The sequence below is a fragment of the Notothenia rossii genome, assembly GCF_949606895.1.
Source record: "Notothenia rossii genome assembly, chromosome: 4".
NCBI lineage: Eukaryota > Metazoa > Chordata > Actinopteri > Perciformes > Nototheniidae > Notothenia > Notothenia rossii.
The window spans coordinates 3546220-3561257 of record NC_136902.1 but is presented as its reverse complement, the minus strand read 5'-3'; the positions used below and the strand labels follow the sequence as shown (position 1 = coordinate 3561257).

At 39.7% G+C, this 15038-nt stretch overlaps 1 protein-coding gene across 2 annotated transcripts in view; it reads left to right on the top strand.

Moving 5' to 3' along the window:
• cd34 (CD34 molecule) overlaps window positions 1-15038 on the top strand; it is a 29742-nt gene that overhangs the window by 11306 nt on the left and 3398 nt on the right. For both annotated transcript variants that reach the window (XM_079677683.1, XM_079677682.1), the window contains exons 2-7: window positions 5699-5761; window positions 7694-7926; window positions 10540-10617; window positions 12769-12880; window positions 13477-13529; window positions 14502-14648. In XM_079677683.1, the coding sequence (XP_079533809.1) occupies window positions 5699-5761; window positions 7694-7926; window positions 10540-10617; window positions 12769-12880; window positions 13477-13529; window positions 14502-14648 (686 nt within the window). The remainder of the gene's footprint in view (window positions 1-5698; window positions 5762-7693; window positions 7927-10539; window positions 10618-12768; window positions 12881-13476; window positions 13530-14501; window positions 14649-15038) is intronic.

Sequence of the window (15038 nt, the reverse complement as noted above, 5' to 3'; positions counted from 1 at the left end):
CACCACCGCAAAGCTAAAGGTTGCTAATGTTGGGCTATAAAGGAACTACAGCTCGGTCACATGACTTTACGTCACCACCGCTAAGCTAAAGGAGGCTAATGTTGGGCCATAAAGGAACTACAGCACGGTCACATGACTTCACGTCACCACCGCTAAGCTAAAGGTGGCTAATGTTGGGCTATAAAGGAACTACAGCACGGTCACATGACTTCACGTCACCACCGCTAAGCTAAAGGCGGCTAATGTTGGGCTATAAAGGAACTACAGCACGGTCACATGACTTCAGGTCACCACCGCTAAGCTAAAGGAGGCTAATGTTGGGCGTGATGACGTTTAGTCTTCTTATTTAGACACTTGTTTGCAACTTCTGTTTTTAAATTCACCAGAGTGGTATTTACTGATGTAATTTATCAATGTGTTGGAGTGGTGCGATTGTCAATGTGTTTATGAACTGAGTTTCTGTGAGTCTGTTAGTGTGTGAAGTTGAAGGAGGTTGTCAGTCATGTAAATAGAAACCTACGATCTGGCTTTAAAAACATCTTCATTATAAACCAAGAGGATGAAACTGTCTCCCCCTCCACCTCATCATCTCTCCCCCTGCTCCCCCCAGTCCTCTATAGTGTTTTATTACACCTCTGCAACACTGATCTCATCCCTCATGTGCATCAGTGCCAAACGAGCCTTGTAAAACGATTTTTAGTGCAAGCTATAATGTTCAAATATGATGTGTTTGTGATATGTTGCTCAGTGCAAGTTCAATCAGGAAGACAACATTATTGGGTGCCACACGTTATCTCAATAAGTGATCAGGGGCATCACCCCCCGGCTAGCCAATCATCGCACCTGCTAACCCCTTTAAATCTGCTCTCCCCTCCCCGTCAGTTGTCATTTCAAGTGTCAACGCACAAACCTCCTCCACCCCTTCGCCTCCTGTCTCCTAATACAGGGCCAAGCTGAAACCTTCTCCCTTCAGATCGGACGAACCACTATCACCACCACCAGTGTCTAGACCCCGGGGGGTTCATCAGAGCGGTTCTTTCCCTCCTGAATGATCGTCCTGCAAACCCGGGGCCTAATCGCCAAAACATCATTACAGTTACTTGTTGTAATACGTCAATCACTATTCCCGCGTGTCATGGGTCCCGATAATAAACATCACGTCTCTCCTGATTGAAATATAATCCACGACGGTCAGAAATGTGGAATTCCTGCCAGTCTTCCAAATGATTAGACTTCTTTATTCAAGCACCTGATCTTTCTTTAATATGAAGCACAGTTGGATCAGACTGCAACAGATTCCAGCATGTCAAACAAACGATGTTGTGGTTGTGTACATCTGCACAGACTGAGCAGGAAACTGTGTGTGGTTCACATGTAAACAGACCATTAAAAAAACCTCATTTAAAACGTGTTTATCTACAAAAAAAAGGTCTTTATTTATCACCTCTCTTGGGGGTCGCTTGGTAGCTTTAGTCTTAGTTTCCTAATTGAATCTTGCTTTCAAAGAAACTGGGCTTAAACCAACCATCATAAAACATCCACAATACACTTAATACTTTACTGGTTGGACACTGAAGTGCTTTAAGAAGCTTTCTTATAAACTATCTTAATAAAATACTTACACTGACTGTAGAGGCTAAACACTTTCCACATTAAAGCTCTTTAAACAGGCAATTAGATGAAGGCCCTAATAGCACGGTCTAACATTAGTGAAACATGTATACAGACTTACACCAGCTAACATGCAGAACGTCACATATCTGGTACTACTGGAAAGAAAAGAGTTACCAATACTTTTTGTTTTATGTGGTAACATTCCCACAGAGGACTTAATCCAGAGTGAGTGGCGTTTAAAGGACTGCACACGAACCACCTAAACTCCCATTTATATGACTGGATTTGGAGCTTAACTAAATAACAGAGTGGTGCAGGAAACACATTTCTCCTGTGATAGCAGAATAGTTTGGGTTAGGAGTTAAACAGTTTACACTCTGCGCTGGTTTGCGTCCAAGTGGAGAGGAGAAATGATGCTGCGGGGAATACAAACGCCTTGTTACGATGTGATTTATACCAGAAATACGTTTTTATGACAGCGTAATGGAAGCCATTTCTCTTTTACTTAACGTTATGCAGATGGTTTTAAAAGAAAACATTTCAGAGGAGAATTATTTGATCATGTCTTTCTCCCCTCCCCATTATAAAAACACTGAATAAAGTCTTAGTTTGACTTTTAAAATCAGAGTTTCTCCCAGCGTTTGCTCAGCTTGTGTCTCTGATAACTTCAGATCGAGGCGTTTATGAGGATTTCACAAGCGGACGAAATTACCCGCACATTTCTCCTCTTTTACAAAACAAACAGACATGACGACGAGTAAAGATTAAAGTGGTACATTTGTGAGAAATGTATAGGGTTACTCGCTAAACAAAACATTTTCTTTAAGGGGTTTATGATCGCTATTTGTGACATAAAACTCATAGAATCTCTTCGATTTTACTCACAAATGTGTGATTTTTTTACTTGAAAATTAAGCCATTTAAACCCCGTAAATTCTGATTCCTTTCACAAAAGCCGCTTTCACACCAAGTACTTAGTTCCCAGCACTTAGTTCCCCCATGGAAGAGCCGATCGCGTTCACACCGGAATAAGTTCCCTGAGAGAAGATTACGCAAATGAGCCGCTGACGTTACTTCGTCTTCTTCTGCTTTGGGTTTACTGGCAGGCCGCAAACAACTTCACGGCGTATACTGCCACCCGAAGTCCCTGTCCGGAAGTCCCCGGAGTTGGGGACTGAAGTAAATCTGAAGTAAATCGCCAGAACGCCGACACCTACTCATCACTCCACCGCTCCCATGTTTTTTTTTGTGTTGCCATAAGTTAGTCTCTCTCCGTTGGTGCGCGGGGCGAATGCTAATGCTAATAATGCTAATGCTAATAATGCTAATACAAATGCCAGCAAATACAATGGCGGCTTCAAAAAACCATTCCGAGTTTTACGGGGCGTGGTTTGCAATTCGCTCAGCCAATCAGAAATTGGTACTTTTTCTCCCCAGGCTCCCACCTCTCTTGCAGGGACTGAAAAGGGGGTAAAAGTTCTTTGAACTAAGTTCTCTTTTTGTTGTGAACACAAAATTCCAGGCACTAACGGAACTAAACGGGAAAAGTACTCCGGTGTGAAAGCGCCTAATGACTCTCTGATATAATTATATTCTTATTAAGTTACCCTACAACAACCCTTGAATGCTGTCTTATGACACACACTGCTATTTTATGGATATGTACCCTTCATAATATAAATCTACCACTTGACTTTAGGCTATTCAACCCAGTGAAGGCGTTCCTTCAATAACCCAGAATCCCCTCACTTGAACTCCGAAAACCTTTCCTACTTTTCTCCACCTTCCTGTGTCAGAAGGTTTTCAGCACCACCCAAACATAATCCCCAGATTTTTACAGGAACAGGAGCTCTCCCGGAGGATGGATGTGAAGTCAGGAGGTCACAAACGTTTGGCCTGAGATGTTTATTTGCACAGCGCTGCAGACGGAGAGAATTAGCTCGTATGTGACGACTAATGAGTTAAAAAGAGTCTGGCTTCTCTGGGTCAGGCGTGCAGTTTAGTTCACCGGGTCAAGCTGTTCCAACTCATTCACTGAGAAAGGTCATTTTAATTTACACATCTTATATTAAAACAGCCACAAAACTGGATCTCCAGGTCGGAAAAAGGGATGCCAATCAAGAAATCCCCCAAAGCTGCAATCTATCTAACTTCCAGCAAAGGTTGCACAAAGAAGTTATATTGTATAGAAGTCTATGAGAAAATGTGTATACTTCTCTCTTCCTCAGATACTATAGAGGAGGTCTACAAGAACACAAGTCTACTTCTCTCTCGATTTACGACACCTACTTCTCTCTTGATTTATTACCTCAGGTTGTATAGATGTCTGTAAGGAAATGTGCCTACTTCTCTCTTCATCTATATCTTGGATTGTAAAGAAGTCTATGATAAAATGGTCCTACTTCTCTTGTATTTACTACCTCAAATTGTAAAGAAGTCTATAAGAAAATAAGCCTACTTCTCTCTTGGTTTATGAACTTATATTGTATAGAAGTCTATGAGAAAGTTAGCCTACTTATCTCTTGGTTTATGAACTTATATTGTATAGAAGTCTATAAGAAAATAAGCCTACTTCTCTCTTGGTTTATGAACTTATATTGTATAGAAGTCTATGAGAAAGTTAGCCTACTTATCTCTTGGTTTATGACCTTATATTGTATAGAAGTCTATGAGAAAGTTAGCCTACTTATCTCTTGGTTTATGAACTTATATTGTATAGAAGTCTATAAGAAAATGTGCCTACTTCTCTCTTCATCTATATCTTGGATTGTAAAGAAGTCTATGAGAAAATGGTCCTACTTCTCTTGTATTTACTACCTCAAATTGTAAAGAAGTCTAAAAGAAAATAAGCCTATTTCTCTCTTGGTTTATTACCTCAGATTGTATAGAAGTCTGTAAGGAAATTAGCATAATTCTCTCTCGATTTATGACCTTACATTGTATAGAAGTCTATAAGAAAATGTGCCTACTTCTCTCTTCATCTATATCTTGGATTGAAAAGAAGTCTATGAGAAAATGGTCCTACTTCTCTTGTATTTACTACCTCAAATTGTAAAGAAGTCTATAAGAAAATAAGCCTATTTCTCTCTTGGTTTATGAGCTTATATTGTATAGAAGTCTTTGATAAAGTTAGCCTACTTATCTCTTGGTTTATGAACTTATATTGTATAGAAGTCTATGAGAAAGTTAGCCTACTTATCTCTTGGTTTATGAACTTATATTGTATAGAAGTCTATAAGAAAATGTGCCTACTTCTCTCTTGGTTTATTACCTCAGATTGTATAGAAGTCTGTAAGGAAATTAGCATAATTCTCTCTCGATTTATGACCTTACATTGTATAGAAGTCTATAAGAAAATGTGCCTACTTCTCTCTTCATCTATATCTTGGATTGAAAAGAAGTCTATGAGAAAATGGTCCTACTTCTCTTGTATTTACTACCTCAAATTGTAAAGAAGTCTATAAGAAAATAAGCCTATTTCTCTCTTGGTTTATGAGCTTATATTGTATAGAAGTCTAGTAGAAAGTTAGCCTACTTATCTCTTGGTTTATGAACTTATATTGTATAGAAGTCTTTGATAAAGTTAGCCTACTTATCTCTTGGTTTATGAGCTTATATTGTATAGAAGTCTATGAGAAAGTTAGCCTACTTATCTCTTGGTTTATGAACTTATATTGTATAGAAGTCTATGAGAAAGTTAGCCTACTTATCTCTCGATTTACTACCTCAGATTGTATAGAAGTTAATAAATAAATTAGCCTACTTCTCTCTTGATTTATTATCTTGGATCTATAAGAAAATGTGTCTTGATGAACTACCTTAGATTGTATAGAAGTCTATGAGAAAATTAGCCTACTTCTCTCTTGGTTTATTACCTCGGTAAACATTTTCCTGAAGAGTTTATTGTCTCAATCTCTAGTTTGAGTGTTCCTTCACAGAGCATGATCATTTTTGTATAAAGGGGGCTTAAATATTTAATTTGCGGACCAGAACTTGACATTTTGCATGAATTGAAGAGAATATATTCATCAGATGAACGTTTTTCTTATTCTTATAATCTCTCTATCTGTCTCCCTACTTGCAGGTGAGGTGAAGTGTCAGGATGCAACAACAGAAACATCTATTGCTCCCACAGTCATCAACGCTGGTAAGTGACTTTGAGAAATTGTCATCTGATCAATATCGTAAGGAAGGGACCAAAAATCTAAATTGTCCGTTTTGTAACCAGGTGAAATTACAGACATTGAAGGAATCTGCCTCTTATTCGGTAGTTTTGGATTGAATCAACTCAATATGTTATACGTTTTCTAGTTTGTGTTCATTCTGGCAAGGAGTTTCCGTATAGCAGAGGTGGGACCAAGTCATTGTTTTGCAAGTCCGAGTCAAGTCTCAAGTCTTTGCGCTCAAGTCCAAGTCAAGTCTCAAGTCAGGATGGGCAAGTTCAAGTCAAGTCCTAAACTTTGACAAAACGAGTCTTAAACAAGTCATCATGCTTTTCACCAAATGTAATGACATTGATCAACAGAATAATACTTAATAATCAAACTGCTATTTATTAGTCACATTAATAATTTAATAATCCATTTTCTCTCTGCTGGTAAAGTAACTTCTTTTTTTTTTCAATTTTAAGAGGGATCAGTAAGGCTACCGTGACGGTTTGATTCAGAAGGAGTTTAATGTATAAGATCCCTGATGTTGAGGTAACCAGAATGTTTATTTCTGTGTACAACATGTTATAAGGGACCCACAATCTATCTTTATGATAATGTGCAGCGAGGCGGTCTCTGTGGGGAAAAGAACACCTGAATCTAGATCCCTCTGCAGGTGGTACTTTAAGTATATTTTGATGCTAATACTTTTGTACTTTTACTTGTAACATTTTGAATGCAGTACTTTGTATTGTAACCGAGTATTCCTACACTCTGGTACTTTTACTCAAGTACAATATCTGAACTTCTCCCACCTCCCGTCTCCCCGTCACTCTGTGCAGCTGGCCTGTACAACTAAACCTGCTGTGCCCCCCACCCTTCTTTCATATAATGGTATGATCCCAGTGTGTCCTCGCATATGATTGCCCGCATGGTGGCCCAGCTAAATAGTAATATGTCTGCAAGGATTCTCAGCAAGAGTAGAAACGGCTGGAGAGTCTGCTCTCCCCGACGGGAGTCTGCTCTTCTAGCGGCATCTCGCGATCGGCGTGTTGGAGACCTCTGAATTAAAGTATCAAGTCACCTCAAGTCAGAAGGCTCAAGTCCAAGTCAAGTCCCGAGTCATTGGTGTTCAAGTCCAAGTCGAGTCACAAGTGTTTTGTGATTTTGTCAAGTCGAGTCTCAAGTCATCAAATTGGTGACTCGAGTCTGACTCGAGTCCAAGTCATGTGACTCGAATCCACACCTCTGCCGTATAGTAAACATCTTTAAACCTTAAATGAATTATGCATCCTGGACGGTTTCATTTGAAAGGCTGTGGGGGGGGCGGCATTAACGGGGTTTATTTTATATTATGAGAAAGTTAGGAGTAGGAGGGATGGATCAAGATATCGAGTCAGGCTGTTGTTGATAGCCTACATGTGGCGGTCATGAGTAGTTGTGTGTGTCCGTGCGTGTGTGAGCGTATCAGCGTGCGCTTATGTTTGGGGCGATGGGGGGGGGGGGGCTCAAAACAATATTTGCACCGGGGCCAATCACAACAGTGTTACGCCACTGGTAGCTACAGTGTAGATATGTCAATGAAAAACTAAGGTCACAGGCTCCTCCAACAGTGCAACATGTATATAGGACATGCAACAAATAAAACAGATACATGAGTGCAAGTAAATACAAATAAAATAGAAATAGTGCAAGAAGAGTCAATGTAATACAAATTAAAAAATGATATACAAGTAAATGGAACATGATATATTAGATAAATATATGCAAGATGCAAATGAATGAATGTTATGTATGTTCTTTCAAAAGTTCAGCTGTTTAGCAGTCTTAAATGGATGAAACTGTCCCTGAGTCTGGTGGTTTTAGACCTGATACTCAGTAGTATTTGTCTTCTAAGATATAAAGCCATTGCGTTGTGTTTTTACCTGCAGATGCCACCACTGCCTCCCATTCTCCAGTATCTGGGGATGCTATCACTGTCGCTGACGACGGTAAAACTCTTCCTACTGCTGCTCTTGAAGTTCAAACATTCCCAGCCACCATCATTTCTGTGGATGCAGATGATAAAGTACTGAGTGGAACAACCTCAGGACCCACTGCTGCCCCCGACGTAACGAAGAACACCACCCCGGCAGAAGCCCCCAAACCCGGGAGGATGGTGGTGGTGAGTACCTGCTAGGATGCAAGAAGGAAACTTGATAAAGAGCCATTGCAAACTGCTTTTTTCGTTGTTGAATTCTGTACATTTTCTACAAAGCTCGGAGATTACTAATGCTCAGAGGTGGGAAGTAGTGGACTACAAATACTTTGTTACCGTGCCTAAGTACATTTTTCTGGTATCAGTACTTTACTCCACTACTTATTTTTCTGACCACTTTTTACTTTGACTTCTTACATGTTGAACTCAAATACCTGTACTTCCTACTTCTTACATGTTGAACTCAAATACCTGTACTTTCTACTTCTTACATGTTGAACTCAAATACCTGTACTTCCTACTTCTTACATGTTGAACTCAAATACCTGTACTTCCTACTTCTTACATGTTGAACTCAAATACCTGTACTTCCTACTTCTTACATGTTGAACTCAAATACCTGTACTTTCTACTTCTTACATGTTGAACTCAAATACCTGTACTTTCTACTTCTTACATGTTGAACACAAATACCTGTACTTTCTACTTCTTACATGTTGAACACAAATACATGTACTTTCTACTTCTTACATGTTGAACCCAAATACCTGTACTTTCTACTTCTTACATGTTGAACACAAATACCTGTACTTTCTACTTCTTACATGTTGAACCCAAATACCTGTACTTTCTACTTCTTACATGTTGAACACAAATACCTGTACTTTCTACTTCTTACATGTTGAACACAAATACCTGTACTTTCTACTTCTTACATTTTGAACCCAAATACCTGTACTTTCTACTTCTTACATGTTGAACAAAAATACCTGTACTTTCTACTTCTTACATGTTGAACTCAAATACCTGTACTTTCTACTTCTTACATGTTGAACTCAAATACCTGTACTTTCTACTTCTTACATGTTGAACTCAAATACCTGTACTTTCTACTTCTTACATGTTGAACACAAATACCTGTACTTTCTACTTCTTACATGTTGAACACAAATACCTGTACTTTCTACTTCTTACATGTTGAACTCAAATACCTGTACTTTCTACTTCTTACATGTTGAACACAAATACCTGTACTTTCTACTTCTCTCATTTTCCAAACAGGCTGGTTCCTTTAGTCTGAATGTGTGTTTGGTGGCGTGATCATTATTATTTAGAGTCATTGCGTGCCTATTGATTTGAACACGATCCGTGTATCCATCATTTCCTGGTCTTCTCTAAAGAAGAGGGACCAATGAAAACGTTGTCATGTTGCCGTTGGTCACCATGGAAACATTCATTAGCTAACAATGACATTATTGATCTATTAATATAAAGGGAGGTCAGGTACTCTTTAAAACAGCTGCTAGTTATGGGTACTTTTTACTGAAGTACATTTCAAAGCCTCTTTACTTTGACTTGAGTAAAGAAGGTTAGTCAGTACTTCTACTTTCACCAGAGTATTTTTAAACACGAGTATCTGTACTTCTACTTGAGTAAAGGATGTGTGGACTTTTGCCTTCTCTGCTAATGCAAACTTGGGAAAGTGTCATTAAAAGTCTTCAAAATCTAACTTACTATTTTAATAAACACTCTCTGCTGAAGTACTTAATTTGATTAACCATCTAAATAAAGTTAGTCAAAAAGAGTACTTGGATAAATCACGCTGTCTTTAGAAACTTGTATAAATCAGAGGATAAGAAGGATTGTAACTTCCCTGCAGCATCATGTCCAAATACTCCACGTGGAAGGAAACCAACTCAAACAGTTTCACATCTAACCAAAACTATTCTGCAATCACAGGAAAAATGTGTTTCCTGCACCACGGCGATATTTAGTTAAGCCCCGGAAACATTTATAAACTTTAGGAGAACAAATCTGTTTTAATGGCACGGAATAAACAGTTATTTTTAGACAAGACAACAAGAAGACATTCTTCCAACAAACACCATTTTCAATATATGTTTATCCTACATACTTCTAAGTCTAATAAATCTACTTCAATTTCCATGAAGCAAAATGGCTTAGCTTCTGGGTATAAAATCTGCTTTTTTTTTATTCCCGTTTTTAAGTGTTCATAATAGAAAGATATACAACAACAAAAAAAAACTATTTTTCCCGAAGTTAGTCCATTGGAAATAGTCCTTATTGGCCCAATGGCGTCATGTGACACGCCCCGAAGATTTAGTTTTGAAGGAAAGCTGTGTGTCTGTATTTGTTTGTGAAATGTAGAATCAGAAATCCCTTTACGGTGTGACAGCAAAGGGGACAGTGCAGATAAAAGGCTAAAAATAATGAAGAGACGAGCACACATTGATCAAATTAAAATGAAATATGGACACCTCATGGTAGAACTTGAGTAGCAGCACTATAAAGAAGTAAGTAACCAGATAAAAGGATCGAAGTAGCAGCCAGTAATATCAATAATACATCGTAAAAGTAATGTGTTTATTGCTCATAACAGGAGAACATGTTAAGGCAAATACGATAAGTTTGCTTGAAATGTCAAAATAATCGTTGTCTCTTTTTGGTTTGTTGATTTTCTTACGTTTTGTCATCAGTGTAGGTTTTGGTGCTTTATAATGTTGTGTATTTTTGAAGAATATGGCATCGTTTGTATTAAACCTGTTCGTGTCTCCACAGCCGGGTGTGGCGTGTGTCGGGAAAGAAGACATTTCTGAGAGCAACGCAGTGAAGGTCTCCTTGTCAACACCCGATTGTGTGAGTATCAGTTCAATCTCCTTTACCTCCCACTCTACAATGTCACTGTAAAAATAGAATATATACATATAAAGCTTTATCTAAACACACTGGGGTCCAGAGGAAGGGGCTTCCTCCACTCAGAGGGGGAGGCTGAATGTGTTTTTTAAAAGAGCTACAGTAGGAAATATGGCACTGAGACATATGACACATTCCTCAGGCGTAGATCTTCAGACAGGCCGGACACAAAGAGGAGTTTCCTCTCCGGGGTCTTTAGACGAGGGACATCCAGGGTGTGGGGACTTTATCTGGAGTTTTATATTACAGAAAACCGTTTTATGTGTTACATTCTGCTTTTTGTGGTGTTCCATCGACTCTAGTGTGTTATATGTTTTAGTGCATGTACATGGTCCGCAAAGGATAAAATCCCAGCTCCAACACATGATATACGTGGTCTTAGGGCGGGACCTCCCTAAGTGGTTGACCAATCACAACAGAGCCGACCAGTTAACCAATCAGAGCAGACTGGGCTCTGGTTTCAGACAGAGGGTGAAAAGAGGTGCTGAAGCACAGGCAGTATGAGAGAAATAAAGAGCTTTTTGAACATTAAAGCATGGAGACATGTAGAGACACTACATACTGATATACACCTGAACATCAGCAGGAGAGGACTCTTTAAAGTAGAGACACTACATACTGATATACACCTGAACATCAGCAGGAGAGGACTCTTTAAAGTAGAGACACTACATACTGATATACACCTGAACATCAGCAGGAGAGAACTCTTTAAAGTAGAGACACTACATACTGATATACACCTGAACATCAGCAGGAGAGGACTCTTTAAAGTAGAGACACTACATACTGATATACACCTGAACATCAGCAAGAGAGGACTCTTTAAAGTAGAGACACTACATACTGATATACACCTGAACATCATCAGGAGAGAACTCTTTAAAGTAGAGACACTACATACTGATATACACCTGAACATCAGCAGGAGAGGACTCTTTAAAGTAGAGACACTACATACTGATATACACCTGAACATCAGCAGGAGAGGACTCTTTAAAGTAGAGACACTACATACTGATATACACCTGAACATCATCAGGAGAGGACTCTTTAAAGTAGAGACACTACATACTGATATAAACCTGAACATCAGCAGGAGAGGACTCTTTAAAGTAGAGACACTACATACTGATATACACCTGAACATCAGCAGGAGAGGACTCTTTAAAGTAGAGGCACTACATCATGCAGGATTCCTGAAGGAACATGTGACGGTCCCACAGATGCAGAAAGGAGTGTTTCTCCTCCTTGCTGACGGAGGAAGGAGGATTTTTGCAATCCTCTGAGAGCACTGAGAGTTCCCATGTTGCAAAGTTGTGTAACGCAGTGATGTCATAGTTGGGGGTTAAGGTGGAGAGAAGAAGAAGGTGTGGTCAGAGAGTTTTCCATCCATCTGCATTTCGTCTCCATTACTCACACGTACACTGATGGTCAACGGGGGAAAACTCAGGAAAACACACACATTGGATTTTTGGCTGCAGTGATGAAGCAGAGGAGATAAAATGCAGGAAGCTGTGCAGGAATGTTCAGGCTTTTTCAAGTAAATGCTTACAAAGCAAAAATCAGGAAGGTCGTGTATTTTCAAAATATATGCATACATTGTCTCAGCAGATATTTTGAAACTGTTAAAAGCATTTAATTAATTTATTAATTTTAGGCTGTGGGACTAATAAACGATTTCGGATTCTGATATTTTATTTATTTATTTATTATTGACAATAGTTTTGTTTCCGGACTTACAAGCTATACTTTGAAAACAATTTGGAACATCTATTATTACATGTATATATTCAACGTAACACCTCTCACACTAGCGTCTCGTCTCGATAATTACAGCGAAAGGTTTACACTTAAAATTTGCCTTAAATTTCGTTTTGAATGACATTTGAAAAACTGATAATCTAACTTACCTTTAACTGTGGCTACCATGTTCACAGCTCAAATACATATACATATTTTTCTAGTTTGCACTGTAAGAATCACGATGTCACTGCTTTAATTCTCATATTTGTCAGACTGCTGTTGTGATGCAGCACGGCATGTACATATTGGCTTATTTCTCTTTGACTTTAAAAATATTTTTTTCTGCAGGAAACAACAAAGCGCATCATCCAGGAGAACCCTGCAGGCTGGTGCAGCAAAGACAACTGTAACCTCAAAATCTTCCAGGAGGGCAACACAGCGCTGGTGTCTAGTGACGACGGTGAGAAGACATGCACAACACAGACATGCACACTTTACAGCAGGGGTGTCCAAACTTTTTTCAGTGAGGGCCACATACAGGAAAATGGTCTGGGCTGATCACTAGAGGTCTATCGTCTTATCAGTGAAGTTATAAGTTAGCAAATCAATCAAATGTAGGTGCATGCTTGATACTTGAAAAGGCTTCAATAAACACAACAGCCTACATCACAGCTCATTCCTTAAAACAGAAGCCTCAGATTGCTTTTAAAAAAGAGGAAATAGGAACGGTAGATTTCAAGCTTGTAATGTAAATAAGTTATTGAGCTTTTTTTTATCAACTCAAATTTGTTTGAAAATGTTTCCAACTTTAATTGACTGAATTGATTTGAAAAGCGGACTTATTAACACATGAATACTGTGTAATATATTTTTACATATATATTTCAGAAGTACGAAATATGTCAAGCACAAATTTCATTTGTGGGCCATATTTAATTATACTTGTTTTATTAGCTGGGGGCCGTTTCAAAATGGGCGTAGTTTGGACACCCCTGGTTTACATGGATCTTATTTATAAAGGACTGATATATATTTCTGATATTCTCCTCCCTGCAGCTGACCTGGCTACGCTGGCCGCTGTCCTGAAGAGCGAACACTTGAAAGAAAAGGTGAGATGATGGCAGGTGTTATAGTCTTGTGATATAGGTTCAAGTAGAGGAAAGATAATCATGATTTATTTCACTAAATTCATCTACGGTTCCTAATAACTCTACAGAATCAGGTAATAGTGTCACCTCTTTCCTTCTCTTTACATGAATCCAAAGTCTTTTGCTCTCCACAAATATAAAAATTAAATATTCAAAAAGTGTTTTTTGATTGAGGAAACCTAATGCTTGTTGTCCACAGCTGACGCTAAATCGAACGGACTTCTTTCTGCGGATTGATATGACTGTACATAGTCCCTTTATCCTCCTTAGCATTGGTCTGCTCTCCTTAGCAACGGTCTGCTCTCCTTATTAACAGGCTGCTCTCCTTAGCCACAGTCGGCTCTCCTTAGCCACAGTCTGCTCTCCTTAGCAACAGTCTGCTCTCCTTAGCCACAGTCTGCTCTCCTTAGTAACAGGCTGCTCTCCTTAGCCACAGTCGGCTCTCCTTAGCCACAGTCTGCTCTCCTTAGTAACAGTCTGCTCTCCTTAGTAACAGTCTGCTCTCCTTAGCCACAGTCTGCTCTCCTTAGCAACAGTCTGCTCTCCTTAGCCACAGTCTGCTCTCCTTAGTAACAGTCTGCTCTCCTTAGTAACAGTCTGCTCTCCTTAGTAACAGTCTGCTCTCCTTAGCCACAGTCTGCTCTCCTTAGCCACAGTCTGCTCTCCTTAGCAACAGTCTGCTCTCCTTAGTAACAGTCTGCTCTCCTTAGTAACAATCTGCTCTCCTTAGCAACAGTCTGCTCTCCGTAGTAAAAGTCTGCTCTCCTTAGCAACGGTCTGCCAGCGAAAATGTGAAGACCTCTCGAATGTCCAAATTGACCAATCAGAATGGAGCATTCAACAAAGCCGTGTAATAGTGTCTTATAATGGATGCATGGTTTTGAATTTAATCACATAATGTATTTTTTCTGACCACAATCTTCTTCTCTGCAGCTGGGAGTCACAAAGACGGAGACCCCCTCCTCGTCCGGGTCCTCTGTGTTTGTGGGGATCCTGGTCAGCGGTCTGCTCGCCGCCGTCGCCATCACTGTGGGGTACCTGAAGTGCCCCCGCAGGACCAGCGGCAAGGGAGTCAAGCTGGTGAGACATCACTACGTAACACTCACTCTGCTATTGGCTAGCGCTCCAACACATTGTACGTGTTGGGAGATATTTTCTTAGTCCCATACCTCTGACCCAGTTGATCAGTCTGCCCTCACTGACCTCAGTCCTGCACCTCGGGCTGCTCTCAGTGTGTTGTCTCCCTGTTCCTGCCTGTTGGTGTCAGCTGATAGAGGTTATAGTGCTTTCTCTTGTTATAGACAATGTTGATTATTCTCTCTGAGCTAAATACACGGGTCTGGGGGAGAGATCTTCAGAACATGTCTTGTGAAGTCTACGGCCGAAGCTCCAAATAAACCATCAGTGTTTTCCATCAAAGTTCCTGCTCTCCCCGTGTCTCTCTGAGTCTCCATTGCTTCAGAAGTTTCC